This window comes from Vidua chalybeata, chromosome 13 (assembly GCF_026979565.1).
Source record: "Vidua chalybeata isolate OUT-0048 chromosome 13, bVidCha1 merged haplotype, whole genome shotgun sequence".
Lineage (NCBI taxonomy): Eukaryota > Metazoa > Chordata > Aves > Passeriformes > Viduidae > Vidua > Vidua chalybeata.
Genome location: NC_071542.1, coordinates 6056155 through 6079731, shown reverse-complemented (window position 1 = coordinate 6079731; position 23577 = coordinate 6056155). Strand labels below are relative to the sequence as shown.

At 38.0% G+C, this 23577-nt stretch overlaps 1 protein-coding gene across 1 annotated transcript; it reads right to left on the bottom strand.

Annotated features, from left to right (window-relative positions):
• Positions 1–844: 844 nt before the first annotated feature.
• LOC128794648 (threonine--tRNA ligase 1, cytoplasmic-like) lies at positions 845–15688 on the bottom strand. Its single transcript, XM_053954748.1, has 19 exons — positions 15437–15688; positions 14682–14774; positions 13709–13899; positions 13068–13191; positions 11844–11965; positions 10928–11045; positions 10179–10243; positions 9408–9486; positions 8076–8222; positions 7364–7462; positions 6869–7035; positions 6206–6368; positions 5425–5562; positions 4921–4998; positions 4721–4821; positions 3497–3601; positions 2645–2717; positions 1814–1928; positions 845–1698 (listed from the first exon to the last, which is right to left on the bottom strand). Exons 1-19 carry the CDS (start codon positions 15686–15688, stop codon positions 1550–1552), a joined length of 2379 nt encoding a protein of 792 aa, XP_053810723.1. The 3' UTR covers positions 845–1549.
• Positions 15689–23577: the final 7889 nt, after the last annotated feature.

The following is a 23577-nucleotide window of genomic DNA, read 5'->3' as shown; positions in this document are numbered from 1 at the left end:
CCCCGCAGAGCCCGCGCAAAGCGCGCCGCCACCGCCGCGCCGCCATCTTGGTGCGCCCGGCGGGCCCGGCGCCACCGCCAGGGGGCGGCCCGGGGGCGGGGCCAGGCCGGCTGAGGGCGGCGGGGAACGGCAGCGCCGCGGCGGCCCCTCACGGCAGCGGACACCGGCAGAGCCCGAAATTCGCTGTAAAACACCCTCAGAACCTCGGTGCTGTAGGCTCAGCACATCACACATGGAGCACGAAAGCGATTGTCCATAAAATATGTATGTATAAAATATAAAAATAAAAATCACCCGGCCCTCCCCGTGTTTATTCTGTCAAGCGGAACAGAAAGTTTTCCCATTGCTCCTTCAGGGTTTGTTTTTTTCCCCTTTTCTTTTAGAAGCAGGAGACAAAAACAGATGCACAAACCCAAACGAATACAAAACTAAACACAGACTTATTAAACACAGGTCTGTACGAGTGTGAGGCAAAAGTAAAACATAAGATTTGTATTTGTGTTAATATGTATGCACTAAATTGTAGTTACTGCTTCATGGCTGTAATATTTAAATCACAATCAGAGCTGTACAGCTTAGAGAACTGAGCAATACACTTAACACTATGTAAGCCTGTTAACTAAATAACAGTATGTTAAAGTGAAAAAAAGATAAAACTTAATCTCTCAAAAAATCCAGCTCGATTGCTTGCAATAGGAGCTTTAAAAATAATTTCTAAGCAGAAACAAAACAGAAATATGGCCAGTTTCAAGTCCAACATACTGTTTTAAAATTAAAATTGTCCTTTGCTCCTTTTCAGCACTCTAACCACTTCCAGCAAATAAAGTAATAAATTACAAAGAGAAAGGTTTTTCAAAGTTTTTTTTTGTTAGTTTTAGTAAAAAGTCAAAACAACAGCAAACAGAGGGAAAAAAACACACACAGTTATAGTAATTCAACTGCATTCCTGCCAGCATCACAGCAACCAGTCATCACACCAACTCCATGAGTGCCTTGTTACACTGAGGCTTCCAACAAAGACTCCATTCATATTCTGTGAACACACATTATGAAACAACCAAAATATTCACATGCCCTCCCCCAGCCCCCCAAATTTTTGTTATCATCTGGAGCTAGAAAAAAACCTAATCCAGACTGCTCTTGAGGCACCTATGCACTGCCATGCTCCGGCTGCCAGGTCACAGTCAGGTACCTGCTCCGTGACTGAGGGAGCTCAGCACTCCCAGCAGCATCCCCTGCACTTTCCAGCCTCCTGATCCCCACCATGGTACAGCCCTGACTTATTTCCACAGCAAACCCACCACATCAGAGGTGTAGGACTTTCTAAATAAGCATTCTGCAATTCAGGCAGATTGGAAACCCATGCGATTGTTAAAGGAGTTGGCAGATGCATCTGTCCTCTCATGCTTTTCCTGAAGCACCAACAGTGCTCCATTTGCTTATTTTGTGTATCTATTAACTGAAAATTCTCTCAGATGAGCATCATTGCTGTGCAGGAAGAAAGAAACATTTCACACAGGCAGCTAATAATTTTTCCTTAGCAGCAACATCAGAATTCTTCTTCTGCATTTGCAATTTGTGAAGTCTTAAATTTCTTGAGTTTTTCAATAGTAGAAGATACTGAAATCTCTCCGTGAACTTTGTTGTCTCTTGTTCGCACATTGACAGCATTATTTGCTTTCTCCTTTTCTCCAACCACTGCAAGACAGAGCACAAAATAATACACAATCTACATTAGAAAATGAACCTAGAACAAACTTTGTCCAACATTAGAACTTAAATGCTATTCAGAAATGTAAGATGCTACAATTACCTAAAATGAAGTTATACTGAGCCAGCTGTGCATTTCTAATTTTCTTGTTTAATGTGCAACTTTGATCTAGATCCACATCTGACATAAATCCTGCTTCAAAAAATTGGTCACAAACCTAAAAAAACCCAAAGAAACCAAAATCCTTTTAATATTTCTACATAGTTTACAACATACATTTCTAAATGCTGCAGTTATTGATCTCTCCCAATAATTAATTCATGCATATGCATAATTTCATTCTTGTGGATGAGTATAAGGATTTCAATGAAGTTATCTGAAGAAACCTGCACACGCAGCAGCACCCCAGCTGGGAGACAATACAAGATACCATCTATATCAAACATGTGCTGCTCTGCTACTGCATGTCAAAAACATGTTCTCAGTCTGAGAAAGGAGAAAGAAGAGAAGGAACAAACACACTTATTCTTGCATTAAAAGGAAAGCATGGCACAGGAGTTAAACCAGCTGTGGTTCAAAAGTGATGTAGTCAAGAATACACATGGTGGGAGATAGAAGAAACTGGCTCTGCCTACTTAAGAGCTGAGAGTACTGTAATGAAGCATTAGTTATATAAGGTTTGTCATCCAGGATGCTTTGTCCTTTCATAATTATAGAAGTATGTACATAATTAAAGAACCCAAAACACTTGAAGTTTTGTATCACTTACTCAGATATATACAAATTTTGGACTGAAACTTTTATATTGAAAAATTTACCTCTCCCCCCAAACATGTCTCCAGAGTTATTAAGCATTAATTCCTTGCTCTAGGATGAGTACTAAGGATCTATGAAATCTGCCTGCTGCCATAAGGAGACAAGCTGTCCTCTCACCTGCTGGGCGTATTGTTCCGACGTGGGGCCCACAGGCACAACCATGACCTGCCGTGGAGACAGCCAGAATGGCCTGGCCAGCACAGGACAAACAGGAAACAAAGGTGCATTTTATATTCCCACTCACAGCCATAGTCATGTTCCACAAGATTAATTTCTGTATAGAATTATTTACATTAGCTAAGGATGTTGGATAGTGTATTATCTCCCTCTTTTCAAGCTCACATAAAATAGCAAATAGATTCATTCCAGTAAACTGACATATGGGGAAGTTGGACCTTCTGTTTTCTTCCCAGATGACTTCACAACTTTAAACAGAATTTCTTCTGCATAATTTTCACTTAATCTATAACTCTGCAGTGAAGGTGGACAGTCAGGTAACTGAAAATAAGAATGAACTCTTCCTTAGTAATTTAAATACATTCATGAAGAAATATTTCCAGATCTTACCCAAGATAAAATGATCAATCTTAGAAGTACAAAAATATTTCACATATTACAATTAACTAATGTCTGTGTATACACAAATAATTGCTTACATACACCTGACATCCTGCTGGTACAAAACCACAATTTTAAAGAAAAGAGTAACAAAAATAATGCAGGACTTACACATTCAATTACAATTGAAATGAAATTCCTTTTTCTACATTATTTTTTTTTCTGCAGTCTCATGAAATTGTATGGATATCATACAACTCAGACCAGAAAACTGGACTTTTCTTGCAATCTTACTGATTTTGAGAAAATTTTAGGGATATTATTTTTACATTATAATATGTGGGATAATAGGAAGGATATGCAGTTTCTACATTGCTAAAATATTTTTAGAATTCCATTTGTGCCACATACCATTTTCCTCCATAATTTTCTGCTAGAATAGCTATCATTCTCTCCACAGATCCCAAAATAGCTCTGTGAATAATCACTGGCCTTTTCTTGTCATCGCCATCCTTACTGAAAAAAACAAAAGTTTTTGTTTAAAAATAAAGTTATCTTAGCTCACACACATGTAATCCTACTAGTATTTTTTATTCTACTTTTAACAGAAAGACAAAATTTATGTTAGTTATACTTATCAGAAGTCTACTGGTTTTATTAAAAATGTACTTCAAGTCAGCTGGGCTTTTAAAGAAATTGTAGTTTAAAATAATCACGCCTGTAGCTAGTGGCAGAGACACACTCTTAAATTTGAGAAGACACTTGACTGACTGAGCACCATTTTTGTGCATTTTAATATTTTATGTTCTTCCTTGCACTCTTTCCATTAGGACTTGCTTTTATTTTGTTGCACAGGAACTTACCTGCCCTTACTTTTCATAACTTCACTTAAATTACAATCCTGAAATTTAAAAAAAACTGGCTTTTTTAAAAAAAAGCCAGTTCATAATAATATTGCCACTTATCATAAAAGCTATGACATCTACTATGCAGGACCAAAAAATTACAGATTCTTATTCTATCTTCCCTATCTTTACAATATGCAAAATCAAACACAGCAAGAAATACAACCCAGAAAATGAGTATTCAAGTCAATGTAGCACTAAAATTAATTTGCTCAGTGGGCCTAGCTGGACACCAGCCACATTTTCACTAAAAGCTGTTTGAACTTCGTTTATGATCAAAGTTAACTAATTTAATCTGATAAAAATAAAGAACCACTTAGTACAAACATGCTTGCTCCTTAGGGCATATTTGAATTTGTGTCTTTCCAAGGAGAAACAATGACTAGGCTGAAAAAGAAAACTGACTCAGCTGAGGGGTTTTTAGCATAACTTATGATGAATTGTCTTCCAAACTGGCAGACAAGACAGTGTCTTCCAACTGGCAGATAATGAGATTTCCCTGCATTTACAATTAAAGTGAGCTATCATTACATTGAGAAAATATCTTCAAGTTCATGACTCATTTCTCTACCCACTGGGGGTGTTTGCTCTGCCTACCAGCTGACTGATTTACAAGCTAATCATTTGTTACACGAGCAATATAGCATTAGTACATAATAGGAATTACAGATAATGAAAGCTATTGTTCAAGTTCATTTTAAAGAGGAAGATATTTAGCTTAACCACTCACCCAACATAAGAAAGATTAAACCGAATGGGTAGCTGGAAGTCAAGTTGGATGGTAGCACATTGATGGTACCTACCAATTGCATCTTTGATTTTGATATCAATCTGTGAAGCAAAATTGCATAGTTACTAAATATAGTTTGCCTGCAGTACATCTGCATTTCTGTCCATCTCAGAGTTATACTGAAATGCTGAGTCACTAACCTTAGGACCATAAAATGCTCCATCTCCTGGATTCAAATTCCATTGCTCTCCAAAGTTATTCAGGCTGTTTTGAAGTTGCTAATCATAATAATGAGAGAGTAATTAAAAAAGGTATAGAAGGGCTTCTCATTACATGAAGTCAAAGCAATTGTCTTTGAAATTGAAAAGGAGTAAAAAGGCAGCACAACCCCTATTGTTCAAGCATTTGCTCGTTTATGATAAATAATCTGTTAATAGTAGTTCCTTCTATAAATATTGTGATTAATCAGAAAAAAATAGAAATTTAACTAGTTCAAGGTAAGGGGCTAAGTAAGAATCTGAAAGTTCTCGTTTTCTATAGGAACTTCAGATTTAATGTGATGTTTTCCTACAAGAATTTCCACCAAGGGCAGTATTTAGCATCTGATTAAAGCAATTTCACCGTACACCATGGAAGAACTCAGTTAAATATCTATCTCTGCAAGTACAAATATGGGTTTGTTTGTTTGCTTTTAAATTAATTACCTTTTCTGCATGATCCCAGATCTCTAAATCACCAAGATAATTTTCTGGTCTTGTAGAAAGATGTAGTTGAAAGGTAAAGCCAAAGACAGCATACACTGACTTCAAGAAATCAAGACAGTCCTTAATTTCTTCTTCAATCTTAAACATAAAACATATTAAAATATTTAACATATTAAAATTTACTTACATAAAAATGTAATTGAATCGACTGAATTCCTCATAACAAGAACATAAGAGCGCATTAAATAAGAAAGAATTAAAAATCACTCAAAAATTACATCCAAGGAACCCAAATCCATTTAATGGGCAAAGAAAGATCTGAGGTGTTGTGGCTTCAAAGCATGGCAAGAAAAGTGGTATTTTTGTTAAGCATGAGGTTCTGGAGCCAAATTGTATCCTGAATTAAAGTACATCAATTTTTACATGTAGTTCCACTAAAATCTATGGCATTACTGACAAAATAAAGTTTTTATTCAGCATTACTATGGAAAACAATGGGATCAAATGCTTCTTTTTTGCAGAGGGAGATGGAAAATGCAACAAATCTTACTTTCTGGGGCTTAATTGCCCAATGCATCTTTCTAAATAAAATGAAGCACCTAGGAAAAAAAAACTATCAAAAGCAGCTTTATGCTATACAATGGAAGAATTAAGAGTTGAAATACTTCAGGGATCTTTTTCTTGTTTACTGTTAGTTTGCACTGGGAGAGGGAAGGGGTTTTTTGGTTGACTGGTATGGATGTGGAAGGTTTTTTTTTTTTTTTTTTTTTTTTTTTTTTACCTGTTCCATTGTACAAAAGATGTGAGCATCATCTTGTTGGAAGCGCCTTACACGAGTCAAGCCGCTCAAAGTGCCCGAGAGTTCATTTCGGTGAAGAACTCCAAAATCTGCAAGTCTAAGAGGCAATTCCCTCCAGGATCGGGGACGATGGGCAAACATCAAGCTAAAAGAAACATGGAAGAACCTTCCTTTATCCTTCTTACAGGAGATTTAAGACAACACAGAAATAAACAAAGCTCAGTACAGACAGTAATCACATTTTTAAGTATTTACTCATTCAGGTTGTCTGCATCCTGACAGACAGGCAAACAGAAGAAACACACCACTCAATGTACTGCTAAAGATCACCGAGGAAAAAAACACTGCAAGAGTAAATCAGGTTAATCGTACCCTTCTTGGACAACCACATCTGATGCCCACCTCTGTCCAACAGAATTGGTATTTACCAGTGGTACAGACTAGTATTAGCATGCATAAACCCAGCTCAGTGCAGACTTACTGCAAAGGTCTGCTTTGGGACACTGTCAGAGAAGCTCTCTGGACACACTGGCTTAGCAGTCTATCATAAACATACAGCATGTATTAATACTGCTTTTATTTCTCCTCAGCCCCAAAAAGGATAAATGATGTAAAATAAGACATTTTCCAGTTGAGAGTACAAACCAATGTCCTGGACAATTCATGGGTTTAAGGGCAAAGGTTTCCTTCTCAATCTCAAAAGAGAACATATTTTCACTGTAGTGCTGCCAATGTCCTGAAGCTTCCCAGAGTTTACTGTTGAAGACGTTCGGAGATACAACTTCAGTAAAATTACGCCTGCGATATTCCCCCTATGGAACAAATGCAACATTTAAAAGGTGAGAGAGCTTTTGACAAGCAAAATCTTGATTCTTTTTAACTGTGGTATTATGATGGCAATTTACACAATAGGACTACTGCAACATGTAGATTTTGCACAATTGGAAAAACACAGCTTCACTCTGTCTTATTTTCAAAAAGATAAAATTTGTATAATCCTTGTAATAATCTTGTAAATGTTTACATACATAGACACTTCTCTTTCTGTGTGCTCAGCACTATGAATGGCCTGTAATTTAAGATCAACAAATGACATTCAAGTTATTAGGACTTATACCAGTAACATCAGTCTATACTCACTCGTATGAAATCCACGAGCGTGTTATAAAGAAAGGCACCTCTAGGGAGGAAAAAGCAGCTTCCGGGACTCAAATCATGAAAGAAGAAGAGTTCTTGCTCCTAGTAAATCAAAACCAGAATGCTCTAATAACAATTCAGAGAGAATTGCAGAATGTAACCACTTCACACACATCAAGACACTGTTTGCAAAGATGGAATATTAGAGCAACAAGATGATTTAAGGTCTACAAGTTCTCAGCAAGACCAGTTAATGGATCTGCAGTTCTTACTCTTAGAAATTTGTAAGAACACTGAATTCCATTGGATTCTTTGACTACGTAAACACACATTTCCCCAAATTTACACCTATTATAAAGAATGACCAAACCATGTTATTTACACAATTTCCAAATAAATTATCTTCTGTGAAAAACAGAGTGGTTTAGGAAGGATCTGCAAAGACTGTACATTAACAGGTCCAAGATTTATATCCCTAAACTAAGGGACTAAAGCCATTAACTTCTTCCCAACATGAGTTTAACATTCATATGCAAGGGACAAGATGAGTTTGTAGAATTAAAATTTTAAAATGCAAGCAACATCAAGAAGCACACAGAACTGGCTCCCCTTAAAACTGTCAGAAAACAACAACAACAAAAAAAAAAGAAATACAAGGCAAGAGAATGAATTCTATAATAGAAGTATAAAAGAAGTAGACAGGGGAATAGTGTACCTTTCCAATTTTCCTATGATCCCGGTTTTTGGCTTCTTCCTGGACTTTTTCCCATTCCTTCATCATTTTGTTATCAGGAAAGGATATTCCATATATTCTCTGCAGAGTTTCCATGTCAGATTTTCCTTCCCAATATGTAGAGGAACTCTGATACACAAAACCCATACTTTAAGATAATATTACATAACATCAGGGAAAGAGGGATAAACACTAACCCATTCGAACATTATTATATTTTTTCTTGGGAAAAGAATTATATGCAGTCCTTCAGCACGTTTGTAATACAAAGAGACTTGTAGTGCCTTTTAGTCAGCACACTAATACAGAAGACAAACAGAAGTGACAGGTCAAATTGTATTTTATTCTTAGGTACCATGTTTTAACTCACATCATGGCGTATTTTGTTATTTCATTTTATGGCTTTTAAAAGGCAGCACTTGTTTACATTGAAAACATAATGCAGTAGGGAAACAAGAAAGGCAAAACAAATCGAACTCTCACGGTTAAATCCAAGTAGTTTTAACCCTCTACCCACTTAATCCCTGGAATTCAGGAGTTCCATACACTTGTTAGGAAGCCAGCAAAAGCCACAATGATGAATGCTCCAAAAAGGTTACCAAAATTAGGAACTGTGAGTAACTTAAACTACACCATACATTCAGAGGCCTCTGCAAACACTGGCTTCCCTGGAAGCAATGCCATTTTTTAACAGCAGCATTTGCAGATCTGCCAAGGTCCACTTTATCTCCTGTACCTGAAAGATACCATCTGACAAGGTCAAAATACTATTTTCTGACCCAGTGAGTATCTTAATGTTAACTTACTGCAGAACAGAGCATGTACACCCCTCTGCACTCAGATGTGACAGCTGGTACAGACTAACCAGGACACTTGTCCTGTGAAGTGCAGCGCTGGTGGGAGATAGTGGCACAGTCCTGCCACAGGAGCTTAGGCACTGCTCTCCTGTGCACGGCAGAATTGGCTCCACAGCTCATGTGGTCACCACTAGCTAGAGTAGTTTTGCAGTGCTCTTCATGAGTCTACATGTGCATGTTACTACACTAATACTCTGATAAACATGCTGGTAACGTTCACTGAGGTACTACTGTCTTAGCCAAGAATCGGTACATGTCAGACACAGATCAATGATCAAAGTCAGCAGCTCTACCTGTACAGTGGGAACTGGGAAAGAAATGAAGAACTATTGTACAGTAAGCAAAGAAAACACTACAAAGGACCAATCCTAGTGCAGTCATCTCAGGAAAAATAAATATATAAACAAATCAACTGACAATTTATTTCAGTTTTGATGCACAGTTAATTTAAACTAACCTTAATTATTTTAAGGGCCTTAATTTTTCCAGTGTGTCTCACATGTGGACCCTTGCAGAGATCAATCAATGGACCACATCTATATGCCAAAACAAAAAGAGTGTTAATTTCCAAGCAACCCAACATTTTTCAATACATTCACTAATGGCACACAAGTTCATGTTTGACACATTTAAACTTGGTAGTAAATATAAATATGCACCATGCAGCAAGTTCAGTGTACCTTAAATGTAACAGTGCCTTCTACCTGAAGTGCAGTATTCACTCAGTAAATGCTCAGCACACTTGATCCATTTTCAAAAGCATTATAATACATTTGCCAATTCATATAGTCCCATATGTGAACTTGTTCAAGTTGGCCAGGAAATTTTAAACTATGCACATCAAACAGAAAATGATGTTGCCATTTTCCAACCAACTAACAAGTAACTGAACGAGCAGGTTTCTCACCCCACACTGAGCTAGAGTTAGCTTTATCCATTATGCAGCAGACCAATGTCAGAGATGGCAACTTATTTTAATCAAGCTACTGAAACCAGAGGGAATAAATAAAAACTGAATTTGACATTTGTCCATAAATTGAGACATAATTTGTCCCAGCAAACAAAGAACATATCACACTCTACCTAAGCAGCAATATTAATTGCAAACTTAAGCCCCAATCACACAAGAATTCAGAACTTAGAATAAAAAAAACCCAAATTATTCTCTCAAATTAAATCAATTAGCTATAAAAATACTTAATAATACCATTCCAGTATATTTCTTTACCTGTATACTGTGGTAGTTGGTGTCTTCACCTTCTCATTAAGGATACGACACTTAAACTTGTTATACTGTGTGTGGAAGCATGAAAGGCCAGAAACGTCAATAAAATGGATAATAAAATTCTCTTTAAAAATTACATTTTAATATTAAGTGCACCAGTAAAAGACACTTCTAACTAAAGAAACCCGAAAAATCTCAAAACAAACAAAACAAAGCCATCAAACAAAACAAAAAAACAAACCAACAACAACAAAAAACCCCACATATATTTCTCAGAAGAATTGCAAAAGCAGAGAGGAAAGAGACAGAAACATCTTAACTCCCCTGAGGGTGTGTTGAGGATTGTGATCACCACCTGAACACCCCAAAGCATTTGTGAAAAGCAATCACACAGCACAATGAGACTGGTGATATTCACAGAATAAAACAGGACTAGAACTAAAGCCTTTAGTGAAGACAGCCTGACCTGTCTTCACAAGTGAGCCAGAAGAAATGTATGCTTTTCATTTAGGTATTTGTTATTTCATTGAGCTTGAGGTGTGTTTTTTTTTGAGTACAGAATTGTTTTTTAAGTGCTTGAAAACATCCTGAACGCTTGGGAGGGCATATGGAGAGGGAGGAAAGGATGGTATTGTTTTTCTTTCTTTTACTAAACAGGTACTATTCTGATGAGTCAGTTACAAGCAATATTCCATAAAAGTTACATTTTAAAAGATCATTGTACCAGATCCACAGCTACTCTAAAGATTTACCTTAAACATGTCTAACAGGATCTCCTTTTTGACTTCCAGCCTTTCAAAAACCTGTTTCTCTTTTATGATATTTTTACAACGGTTCTCTAGTAGTGGGAATTCAGTACTAGATACACTTCTAGATAAAAAGACACAGGCAAAAGAAATATAAATTAATTATTTTGATACTCCCATTTTTCTAATAGTCTAATTCGAAAAACATGGAATGTGTTGTGATTTGTCAGAGTATTTTTTTTTCTTAGTTACTTACAATCAGCTCTATTTTCAGACACTAAACCCAGAAACACAGATAGTACCACTCTGAACAAACCCATTGAAATCATTCCTTTGAATGTCTGGAACAGTCTTTGACATGATTAAATGACTGGAAGACCTACAGCTCAAAATATACATATGATTTAAGAAAAAAAACAAACCAAGGGGAAAAAAGGGGCTCAACCCAGCCACAAGAGCCAGTTTATCAGCTCATGCAGATTCTGTATTCTCCCTGCCTAGAGAAAGATAAAAAAGAGAGTTGTAAAGCTGTGCACAGGGATTAGAATAGTAGTAAACACCTAGACAAGTTACATGCATTTGTGCCCTTTCTACAAACGACTATGGCCCCTGGAAACCAAACTTGCAAACTTGACTCTTCAAGGAAACCATTCCCTTTGCCTCACAGGAACTTCAGAAACTTCAACCCAAATGCTCTGCATTTTTTCCACAGAACAGCTTCAACTCTTACAGAGCAGGTGTCTGAACACTGCTTCTGAATTTAAATATATACACACAATCAACTGAACTGTATATACAGAAGACTATGTTTCAAATCATATTAGAGACAGAATTATACTTTTAACATGCAGAAACAAACAAAGCAATTCTAGTACTAAGCTTTAATAGGGAGTATTAAAGTTCTAAGACACTGTAATTTTACCTGTCTTCAATATACATGTCATAATGAAATCCATTCTCAATTGGTGGTCCATAGCATAAGCACCCCCCAAAATATTCTTCCATGGCCTCTCCAAGAATGTGAGCACTTGAATGCCAATAAACCTGTAAATGAAGTCAGGTGAGCAAACCATGAGGTCAATGGCATTGTGTAACTAAAAAGAAGAAAAAACAAACTAGAGATATCTGCAGATTAAGACACAGACTGGAACCAATCTTGTTCAAATTTTGAGAGAAGTAAAACAACTTTATATTACTCATTTAGAATACTTCAAAATGAAAAGATAATGGCAGATGTAGCACTTAAGGCCCACCATTCTTCAGTCTGAAAGAGGATGACTATACCTCTGCACAATTCCTTCAACTTACTTACTGTACCTTGTTCATTTATAAGTTAATTTCAGTCGAAGTCTATGCACCACTAATCACATCTAAAGCAATGTAGCCAATTAAGTTGCCATTGCTCACATTCAGTACATTTATTAATGGGCCTGTAAACTACATTACCTGAAATGTCAGAAGAGGGAATCAATAGATCAATACCAGTCTGATGTTCTGACTTCTTATTGAGACTATTTCAGAGCTACTGCTATAAGATAAAGCCTTGACAGAGTCCTGAAATGTCTCCAATAAGCTTAATCACATGAATAAGTCTTTGACAAAACTGAAGTCCAACCCTAGTGTATAAAGATAACATAAGCTTCAGACTGAATACCATTAAAGAAAAATCTCAGCCACATTGCTAAGTATACGTATAGTTTAATTAACTAAGAAATGTCTACTTAAGGATCTAATAAACAGCACCAGTACAAGGGGGTGTAGATTTTATTTATGACTCAAGTCCAATATCCTACAGCTTTTAGAAAATGGTGGAGACTGCCTCACTTTGCTTTTACTGTCTGATCTTCAAATGCACTGAGGCAAACCACAGACTGCTTCAAGTCAACGTAAAAATCAAGGCTTCCTGGATGAACTCCTTTGAGAAATAACTTGTTTTTGTAAAAGAGAAGATGAAAAGAACACAAAGATTTTACTCAGTCTGAGATTATAGGCACTTAGTATCTAATCTTTGTTGAATCATAGGAAATACATTACTTGAACTGTTTTGTGTTTTTTTTTTATATAAGATTTTAAAAGCTCAATGCTGCAATCAATTTTATGCCATTAGTTTCTTTAATCAAGCAGAAACCAGAGAGTGTTTACTCACAGCTTTGGCTTCTTCATTATCAAAGGTGAGCAGCTCTAGAGTACAATCTCCTTCCAGCGGACGGTCCAGATCCCAGAGCTCACCATTTACTTTGGCTATGACTGCATTTGAAGCCAACACTTGACTAAAGAAACAGAAGAGACAGGAGACAAGAATATTTAGGTTCTGATTTGTAAAAGACTTTAGATTTCTAAACCCCATGAGACCACATCCACATCTTGTAGCATCTGAAGACCACAAACTTTTGCTTCTGTGGTCCTCTAAAACACTTGCCTACTTTTAAAGTATAGAACCTTAAGGTCTTGAGAGGTTTTGCTCAACACTTTTCAGTGCTGGGGATCTGGAGGAAAGGCTGCTCCTTACAAGTTCGACTGATTCTGCTAACTCACAAAACTTCCCATGTCTCTTAATTCCTAGCAGTGTCACAGATTTAATTGGATCCATTATGGTCCCAGCACAGAATCCCAAGCAACAGAACTGTAACCAGCTGTTTCTGAAGTGCCAATGCTTTCCAAGCCAACCAGTTTAAGGGAGCCACCACCCACTGACCGTGACATTTATTTTATATAACAAGGTAAGAGATCAATGACAGTAACAGTTTTATCACTACAAAAGTACAACTCCTTGAATGTGCAAGTTACCTAATTCCTACAGCTAATTGATATGGCGTGGTTTTCCAAGATTCCCCTTCAACTGTCTCCCCATCTGTCAGAGTAATTTTGATAGATTTGCTCTGGTTGGCTGCTCTGTAAGCTAGCAAAGCATCATGTTCTTTTTTCAGTGCTTCATAAAGCTTCAGTCTGTCTTCTATGAAGCTTGGCACACCCTGGAGCTGTAACACATAAATTTGATCACACACACATATTTGTAAGACAAAGAGAATAAAAGGATTCACAGTGTTGGTGTATCCCCAGAGGTTCCAACATGTCCAGATTTAACTGTACTAGAATTTACACTAAAATTCAGTAAAGCATTTATAAATAATAATATACAGGATAGTCCCATCCAACTTACTGACTATTTTATAGTGATTTTCCAATTTTCTATGCACTTTCATCAATCTGGGCCTAAATGGGTCTGTGAGTTGGACCTTAGAAAGCAGCTTCTATTCCTGACCAATGAAATTTGCATTTGGCAGATGTCCTGGAGAAATTTGGATCACTCCAACAAGCCCTTGCTTCTGCCACTACATTCAAAGCATCAGATTCAAGCCAGACAGTTCACATGAAGGTTCCTGTATTTTAGTTTAAGGTGAGTTATTAAGCTCTATTGTACTACAGTAGTGCTGCCAGCATTCCTTCAGCCATCATGAATGCTGTTTAACTGCTCATGAACCATCACTCTCCTTAGGCACCACAAAATCATGGGCTTTATTTTCCAATAGCCCAAAGCCTTTCGTTACATAAAATGTAGAGATCTAATAATGTATCAGTAACCCTACTAATGCAAGATTAAGCTCTTGAATAATATGAGTTTTTTCCTCTGTGCTATAATGAGCTTTCTTCCCAAAAGCTGGGATTTCAAAATACAGCAAAGTATTCCAGATTTGAGTGCCTTTTCTGAACCTGGCTGAAACCCACTCCTATTACTATGTGGTATTAAAGAACCACTTACATCATTCTGGTGTTGGTTCACAGCTTCGTTTTCCTTTTTCTTTTCCTCTTTAATTTGATTCACTGCATCAGCTGGATTTGCACTGGAGACTTTCTGAAAACAGTGATAATACTATGTATACCCCTACTATACCTTCAAGTGTTTTTTCCAGCAATCATCAAAACAAACCAAACCAGTATAATATTGGGCTAAAAAGGCAATTACAGGTAACAAGGCATATCCTCAGTACAAAGACTTCTCATGGCACTTCTAAACTGCATCCTTTTGATGTTCTGCAGACACAGCAATGCTGCTCACCAAGCAAAGTCCTCTCAACACAATTTCCCAAATTTTACTACTACAAACATCACCAGCAAAGTCGCCCCAGCGAGGCCATTGGAGATCAAACCGGAGCAGTGAGCAGTCTGCCCAGTGATGCAGTGGATGTCCCATCCCTGGCAGTGTTCAAGGCCAAGCTGGATGGGGCTCTGATCAGTCTGGCCTAGTGGAAGATGTCCCTGCCCATGGCAAGGGGCTTGGAACGAGATGATCTTTAAGGTCCTTCCCAACCCAAACCATTCTATGATTCTATGAATCCGCCGCCTTGGCGCTATGGCAGAGACCAATTCCCAGTGCGGGCAGACACCGCGACAGGCTTCTGCTCCCGGGGGCTGGGCACGGGCGGCTCGGCCCCGTCAGTGTCCCTGTCCCGCGCCTTCCCGCCCGCGGAGGCCCGGCCCGCCCGGGGTCACCGTCCCGCCCCGCCCCGGCGCTACCTCTCCGCCGGCCGGGGGCCGCGCCGGCGCCGCCCGGCCCAGCTCGGCCGCCAGGCTGCGGCGCAGGTGCAGCAGGCGGTAGCGCAGCTTCTCGTTCTCGGCCCGCAGCCGCTGCAGCTCGGGGCTGGCGCTGCCGGGGCAGTGCAGCTCCTGCGGCTCCTTCAGCCGGCCGACCTCCGCCGCCAGCCAGCGCAGCTCCCGCTCCTGCCGCGACAGCCGCAGCTCCGCCGCCTCGGCGGCCGCCGCCGCCATGTTGGCCCCGGCGCGCTCCGCCCCGGCCCCGCCCGCTGCCGCCGGACCCCGCCCGGCGTCCCTGCGGGCGCTCCTGTTCCCATCGCTTCTTCTTCCAATCGGGCAAACGGCTCTTTGCAGGTTCTGCTGCTGTGCTGCAAGCTACCCGAGGCCGGTGAGCAATTGGGAAGTGTCGATATCTACAGAAGCAATTGGAGTGGAAAAGACCTCTGAGATCATCGAGTCTAACCTATGACCGAGGACCGTCAAGTGGACCACGGCATCATATGCCACAGTCAGTCTTTCCTTGAACGCTTTATGAAACAATGTCAATATTAAAACGTGTTGGTGAGATTGCAATCTTATTTGACTTCATGTTCAAATAAACACTGCCAGAGGTTATTTGTAGTGGATGCTTCCTGGCTGACACCGTTTCTTATGAAATCAGGCTGATTGAAACTATTCAGCATGTCAGCACAAATTGCAGAACTTAGCACGAAAGCAAACGATTTGAAGACGTTTGAGTTGCCAGGTGTTAGGACTCAGAGTCTGGAGGATTGCACAACTCCTATTGCACAGCCCAACAGTCTGCTGCATCATTTACAGGTCATTGCAGTTAAATACCTCAGTTCCTTGACCCTGGGAAAAGAATAGCTCTCCATCACAAATCTTTCATATCCACCATGTACTTCCATGTATCCTTTTGTCTTAAATGCTTCCTTGGCATCTTCAATTTATCTAGTTTCCTGCCTTGATTGTACTTCACACTCTTCTGTGTTCAATTTCTCAACACACACTTTAAAATTTTCACCTTTAACCTACACTCATACTTTAAAAGGTGTGGGTTTTTATTACCAAATTGGCAATTAACAAATCAGAATTTTAGCATTTTATTCTTTTATTTACACAGTGGGAAATAACTATATAGTCTGTGAGAAGGTAGAGAGATAAATTTTATAATTGTTCGCAACTTGATACATTTCCTATCTCACCCATTCTTCTTTGTGATTTTAAAACTTTATAAGAACATATTTGAGGTGATAAGAATATATTCTTTTACCAACAAAAATAATGGGGAGATTTCTGGCTCAAAACATTGTAGTCCTTTAGAAGAAAAAAGTAAATTATTCAGTGCATCAAGTCCAAAGACTCTCCTATAGTGTATACTCACAAATTTTAAGTTAATATACCTCAGCAAACTGGTAACAATGCACTTTTTTCATTTGCACTAATTCGTCCTTCCTTTCCTGAAGAGGTGCAACTTGACAACACCTATGTCTATCCCTCACTATAGCAAGGTTGTGTATCTTTGAGGTTGGATTTGCAGGTGTCAAAGTAAAACATAATCTATAGCTTCCTTTAGAAATCCATTTTCATTATTAATTTGATAGGTTACCTGTTTTAATTTTTAAATTCACTACTGTGCAGAATTAATTACTCTGCTTAGGATACTCTGATAAGACAAGCAGTCTTATCAGCACAATAAAATAAACACAGATTTGTTTTTTAAATTAAACTCTGGGAAATGTATTCAGTTTGTAGCCTCTGTATCTGATCTTTGGGTATTGCCTATGAACTCAAAAACGTGTAACTTTGGGCTTTCTCTAGCATTTAGTGAAGTAAGGAAGAACTTCCCCTCCGAAGCTGTAGAGGCTGAGAAGGCTGATTCAGAGGATGCAGTCTAACATATGTGGAGTACCAGTATCCTCTGTCAGGATCCTCTGTCAGGATCTTTTATCTGCTGAGATAAGGTGGTGTTAATTAGTAGAACTTTTGAGACAGAAACAATTTGAAGAGAGCAAAAAAATCGTACTACCTCTATGGATGTTCAAAACTAGAGGGAATTTTGAGAATTAAAGAGCCCCTCCTTTCAAAGGCTACCTTGAAGACCTGCCAGATAGGTTGGCTACTTTCTCTGCCCTCTGCAGATGACCCTGGTTTAGCTGTGCTTCCTGGCTCATGGTTAGGATGGCTCATGGTTGGGATAGCAGCTGCTTTGTACCATCACTGTCCCCCCAGAGGGCCCTCTCTGCTGTGTGATGTCATGCAGAGCACAGGGAGCTCTACCTGAGATGATCACGGGAGCGTTATGGCCAATAAGCCATAACATTCTAAACTGGGACCATTAATATTGCTTCAAATAAAACACAAACCCATGGTCCTTGCTCCACATGATGTGTCACACAGAGGCTTGTTGTATCTGCAAACAACCACAAGGTGACAGGCAATGCTGCCAAACGATTCTGTGAATCCTCGCTGGCTAACTGGATGCTCACTTATACAATAAAATTCCTGCATTAGGATATGGTCAGCGGTCAACTTTAATGTTAACTGATAAGTACTCGAACTTTTGGAAACAGAAGAAGCCTGAGAGGAGGATACAGTGGTTGCAACTTAAGATTACAAGAACAGAAAATATTCTAAAACTCATTGAACTAAAAGCTTGGCAAAATATTTTTGTTTGCTCTACAACAGATAAACTGCCCTTTAGAAAAGTGCAGGTAAGGCCACACGAGCAAGGCCATGGATGCATTATCAGTTGGAAGAAATAAAAATAGAAAAAAATAGACTAAGAAACAGGAAGGGGAGGCAGGAAATATTCATAGCTTTTCTACACAGGGAATTTATGTTGACAGAAAGTATGAAAACAAGACCGAGAAGTCCATGTACTAAGGAGCATTTGCATAAGGGAGGTTATGTAATGTGTGATCCTCAATGAATGATTATCAGTGGCAGAACACCTCCACTGGGATTGCAGTAATCTCCACTGTTAAACCTGGCTCAGGAAATGGATGCTACATGATTTATTTTGCTTGGAAATGGCATAAAAATCTAGACATATAGAAATGTTGTTATTCTTAGTAGTTATGTACTTACCTTCACAAAAAAGGTCTTATTTTTTTACCTTTTGCACATAGGCTTACAAAATATATATAGAAACATGCTTTCTAAATGTGTAATTCCTTTCCATATTAAAGCTAATATTTTATGAAAGAACAAGAAGTGGATAGCATTTGTACTGTGGTTTGGGTATGGCCTCTGAGGAATATAAAATCAAAGTGTACAAAGGATGCTTTATTTTATGTCCTGTATCAACTTGTACAGATTATTTCAGTTTGATCAGCTGTCTTCTAGAATGAATTTTTTTTTTTTTGCAAAGGGATATCTTTGAAGATCAGTTATAGAATTAAAAAGTAACAGTAACTATGCAATTCTCAGTCTCATCATTACGGTTCAGAAGCTGTTAACAGTTGTAAAGGGCTAATTAGTGTAATGTAATCCTCTTAGGAGGCTGCAGGCATTGAGCTAGATTTCTTTATAATTTGTATGTAGGCCTTCTTTATTCCATTGGAATTACAATAATCACAGGCAGCAGTATGTATATTCATTCTAGCTATTCACATTATGTTTATTTTGCATACTGAATGCTGCACCATAAATGCAGAAGTAGAATTTTCTATTTTCTATTTAAATATCAAAATGTTTGGAAGAACAGCCAAGTCTTGGTTTTACAACTGTGCAAAATCTACCAGAAGAGAAAATGAAAACAGGAGTAAGTGGCTTTCTGAAATCCCAAGCAATCAGAGAGAGAAAATACTGGAAGAGCTGGATGTGAACAAAGTGCTGTCATATTTGGTTTACAAGAGAGTCTTTTCCTTGGAGGAATACAAAGACATTTGGTCCCAGGAAAGCTACAAGAAGAGAACTGAATATTTTCTAGATAAACTCTATTTAAAAGGCCCAGGTGCTTTCTCTGCCTTTTGTTCCATTTTGGAGGAGGTCTCTCCTAACTTGCTGACATGCTTTCTCCTTGGCTATGAAGGTAAGGTCGCTGTCTGCTCTGAAATGCTTAAGTGTATATTGGTAATGTCTTGCAATCCTTTGACACTAATAGTTATTTGCTATAATTAGTGTTTACTTTCTCTCTTGCACTAAAGCAGAGATAGTATTTACTGCCTTTATGGTTCTTAGTTATGAAAGAGAAAATAATCAGGAGAAAAAAATATTTTATTGTTATACTTAGAATATTTAACCAGATAAAATGCTGAATACTCAAATTGCTGCTACTAATAAATGAAAGTCAGGATGGGGAAAAGGATTTTTAGGTATTACTGATAACGCTTAGATAAGAAATGTAACACTGATCATTTACGTTCCTTCCTCTTTCTGAAATATTTAAAAATAGATTGAGAAGTTCTGTAGGCAAAAGCCCGAGTAAGTGATCCCGTTCACATTTTTTGTTAGTTATTGTATCTGTGTGTAAACAACTGTGTGAAAAAGGATTGAATTACTAAATATCAACAATACAAGTCAAGTTAATCAAATGGTGATTTGGACATCAGGCACTAGCCGTACTTATTTGCGGAACAATATTTTGCTAGGTATTAGCAAAGGTAATGCGAAAAACGCGTGGAGTGCTTACAATTATATCTTACTGACCTATTTTTATTTTTTGTGTCTGCTATATTCTAAATTTCAGTCTATCAAGTCAGCTAGAGTTTTTCTCAGCAATGACTGCAGGGTTGTGCTCAAAGGTTATATAGAGAATGTCCTTTTAGAATGTAATTTAAATAGTCACATCTTTCACCAATCTATTCAGTACCAGGTTTAAACACCTTAAAATTACAACTATTTATAAATAAAAGAAGTAAGTCTGAGTCGTGTAAAAATATTAATAAACTAAATATGAAAAAAATTGAAATATAAAATCATTTTGACCTTTAAAATAACTAGATTGTGCCCTCTCTTGACAACCTGATTACTTTTAAAATTGACAGTTGGAGTTCTAATTACATGAGAAAGCAACAGACATTTTACCCTAATTTAATTATGAAAGATGCCCATTTAATGTAACTTTTCAAGATCAATTTACAGTAAGTTTTTATGGCAGTAACAAGAAAATCAAAGGATGTTGTTGGGGAATTTAATACATGAACAAAATACTTCAGAGACTACAATGTTATTGTAAAAAAGCTACCTAGGGCTTCTTTATGCTATCTTTTTTTTTTTTTTTTAAGCATATAAATATAAATACAATTGATTATAAATACATGATAAAGCCAGGTCTTCTGGAATACACTTTTTGGAATGAAAATTTGGGCTTCCTCTGAATTAACTGAAGAGACAGTGCAGGAAGGTTTTTATTCTATGCCATTTAAATAGATCGTGCAGGGTCCTGTCACAGAACAGATTTCAGTCTTCCAGTGGGTACAAGGTTTGGGGGTAGTACTGCTCTAAAGGGGGATTGCCTCAGCAGTGGGGTGCAAGTCAAGGACTCTGTCTCCCTGACAACATCACAGGAGATACAGAGAAAAAGGAGAAAGCAAATGCCACACATTTCCAAGAGTAAAGGATACAGTTGGAACAGCATCCCCAATCCATTCTGTCTGTCTGTGCCTTGTGCAGGCAGAAAAATGCCTCAGGCTGCCTTAGCTCAGCCACTATTACACTCTTTCTTCCTTCCCATCCCCCAGTAGTGCTTATCAAATGTGCAAAGCTAGTTTTAGAATCTGTTTTTGCTAGCAATAATTGACTGGATAACAGGCAAAGAAAAACACATGCTATATATTCACATTAATTCATGGAAATAGTCTGTTTAAATTCATGCACACATACGTTGCAAATTCAATTAAAATGCATTATGTGTTCTGGCATTGTGGATTTTTATAGATCAATTTTGATAAACCATGTTACAAGGTGCACAGAAAGATGTGATGAAAAAGAACATTATTTATTATTTCCATTACAATAATTTTCTTCTCCACCCTCTAAAAGCTGACTGATAGGGCAAAGAAATCAAAAGGAAGGAATGCAGTCTAGATACATGACGAGAAGCTGCTATGCCTGTGCTATGTGGCATCAGCACCCAGCTACCAAAGCAGTGCCATCCTGCCCACTGTACTTGTTAAAGACACTCTTTATGGCAGGCTGACTGAACACACAGAATAGAATCAATCCCTGTTATTGATCAGCTGCATGTACAGTGGGGCCAATTTCTGTTCTCTGGACCTGCCCCTGTTGGCAGATATGGTTGTTTTAATGGGTTTCCATTGTCTGCATGCCCTACAGAAAGAACCATTTGACAGGTGCTGGAAATGTGGCATGACTCCAAGAGGTCACTCAGGCTGTGGACTAATGTGGCTCACTGCAAAAACTGTGAAATGTGGCCACTGAAGGATGTACTGTTGCTTGCACATAATTGTTTTAACACCACTTTGAACTCTTTCACCTAATTTTTTCCAAGAAATACCCTCACAGTAGCTTAAGGGGTGTTACAGCCCCACTGATGCATCAAGATTAGTGACTTGATTCATTTACTTACAATTCTTCCTATAATATAAAGCAAAGCCCCTAGTGATTTCATGGGGAGAAACAGTTGGTTACTACTTGCTCATATGATACAATAGAAAGTCAGCTCTTCATTGGGCAGACAGAAATTTATATGGAGTAAGACTTTTTATTATTTCCAAATTTCTATAAATTGTCTGACCTATATATCTCAGGTCTATTGGAAATATGAATAGGGAAACAACTTTATTAATATAAGGTCAAAAGACGTTGTGTTTACCTAAACCAGCCACTTATCCAAATGTAACATCACTGACAGATTACATCAAACTGTGGATGTTATTTTGAATTATGCATCAGCTATTAGAGAAATTTCTTTGTTATCCAGACTGTATGCATTTCCCAGCGTTATCAGAGCAAACAAAACTGAGAGCTGTAGCAGAGATGGAGCTTCATGAAACCTGTCAGATGAGTGACCAAGAAGGAAGCCTTTCTGCTGAGGAGCAACTGAACAAGTCATTCAACAAATACAGGTTAAAATTATCACTGTCGTGATGTTTTTAATAATCACAACATTTCCCATTACTTAATTTCTGTATAAGTGAAGTACTACTGAAGCTTTCAAGGCTTAAATTGCATTTGATTTTGCCTGGCATTTGTAAAGTACAATTCTGCTTTGTATAAAGAACATTTTGGATGTTGATTTTTGAATGCTGTCGAATGCTGGGAATCATCCCTGGTCTTTGCTACAGGTATTCAGTAGTGATGTAATGCATTGATGACATTGCTGGTTTTCAGTGTTCAAGGGCTAAGTACATATGTAGAAGAATATTTTATTCATACATTTTCTTGGAGTGTGGCAGACAGCCTAAGTTAGTATCATAGTTTCTGTTATTTTTATTTACTTTCAGATGAATAGAAACTGAGGAAGACCTATGTAAGAACAGTGTGTAACCTGATACATGCTGTGATACTGGGATTTAAGTCCCTTCTTCAGAGATTTGAACATAAAGAGATGAGAAATAAAACCTTGGAAAATCCTAACATGCTTCATTTTATGTAGTTACTGTTCAGTTCCAGCATTTGCAGTTGTGTGTTTGGAGTCATGCTTTGCCTAATTTGATATGGAATCTAGCTGAAAATGGACTACAGCTCACAAAAGCTCATTAGCTGTTAAGAAATTCTGTCCAACTAAGACAGAAACATTCTGAGAAAAGTCTTGAAAAGTAGTTAAAAGCTGTCCTGTTTTGATGTGCCAGTAGCATATTAAGAGTAAATTATGAAGGCTTTAATACCTTTGCATGCCTAGGTTAGTTTTGTTAAGTTGGAGCTAGTGACTGGATTACATTAGGTTTTAGAAATGCAGTAAAGATTAATGACTGTGGAATGATTGTGAAACAGTTGCAGTTGTATGAGGTTGAACTCATCCTGAGCAGTAGTGAAACATGAAATGGTAATAGAGTAGGAAGACTCTTGGTACAATACAGTATGGGCCCAAATTGTACAGTATGGGCTGATGTATACCCACAATTAATGAAATCCCAGTCAGAACTCATTTTTCCATAGACATTCACAGGAGTTCCAGGAGACTTGTAGCCATTCACTATCTGAATATGTGCCAT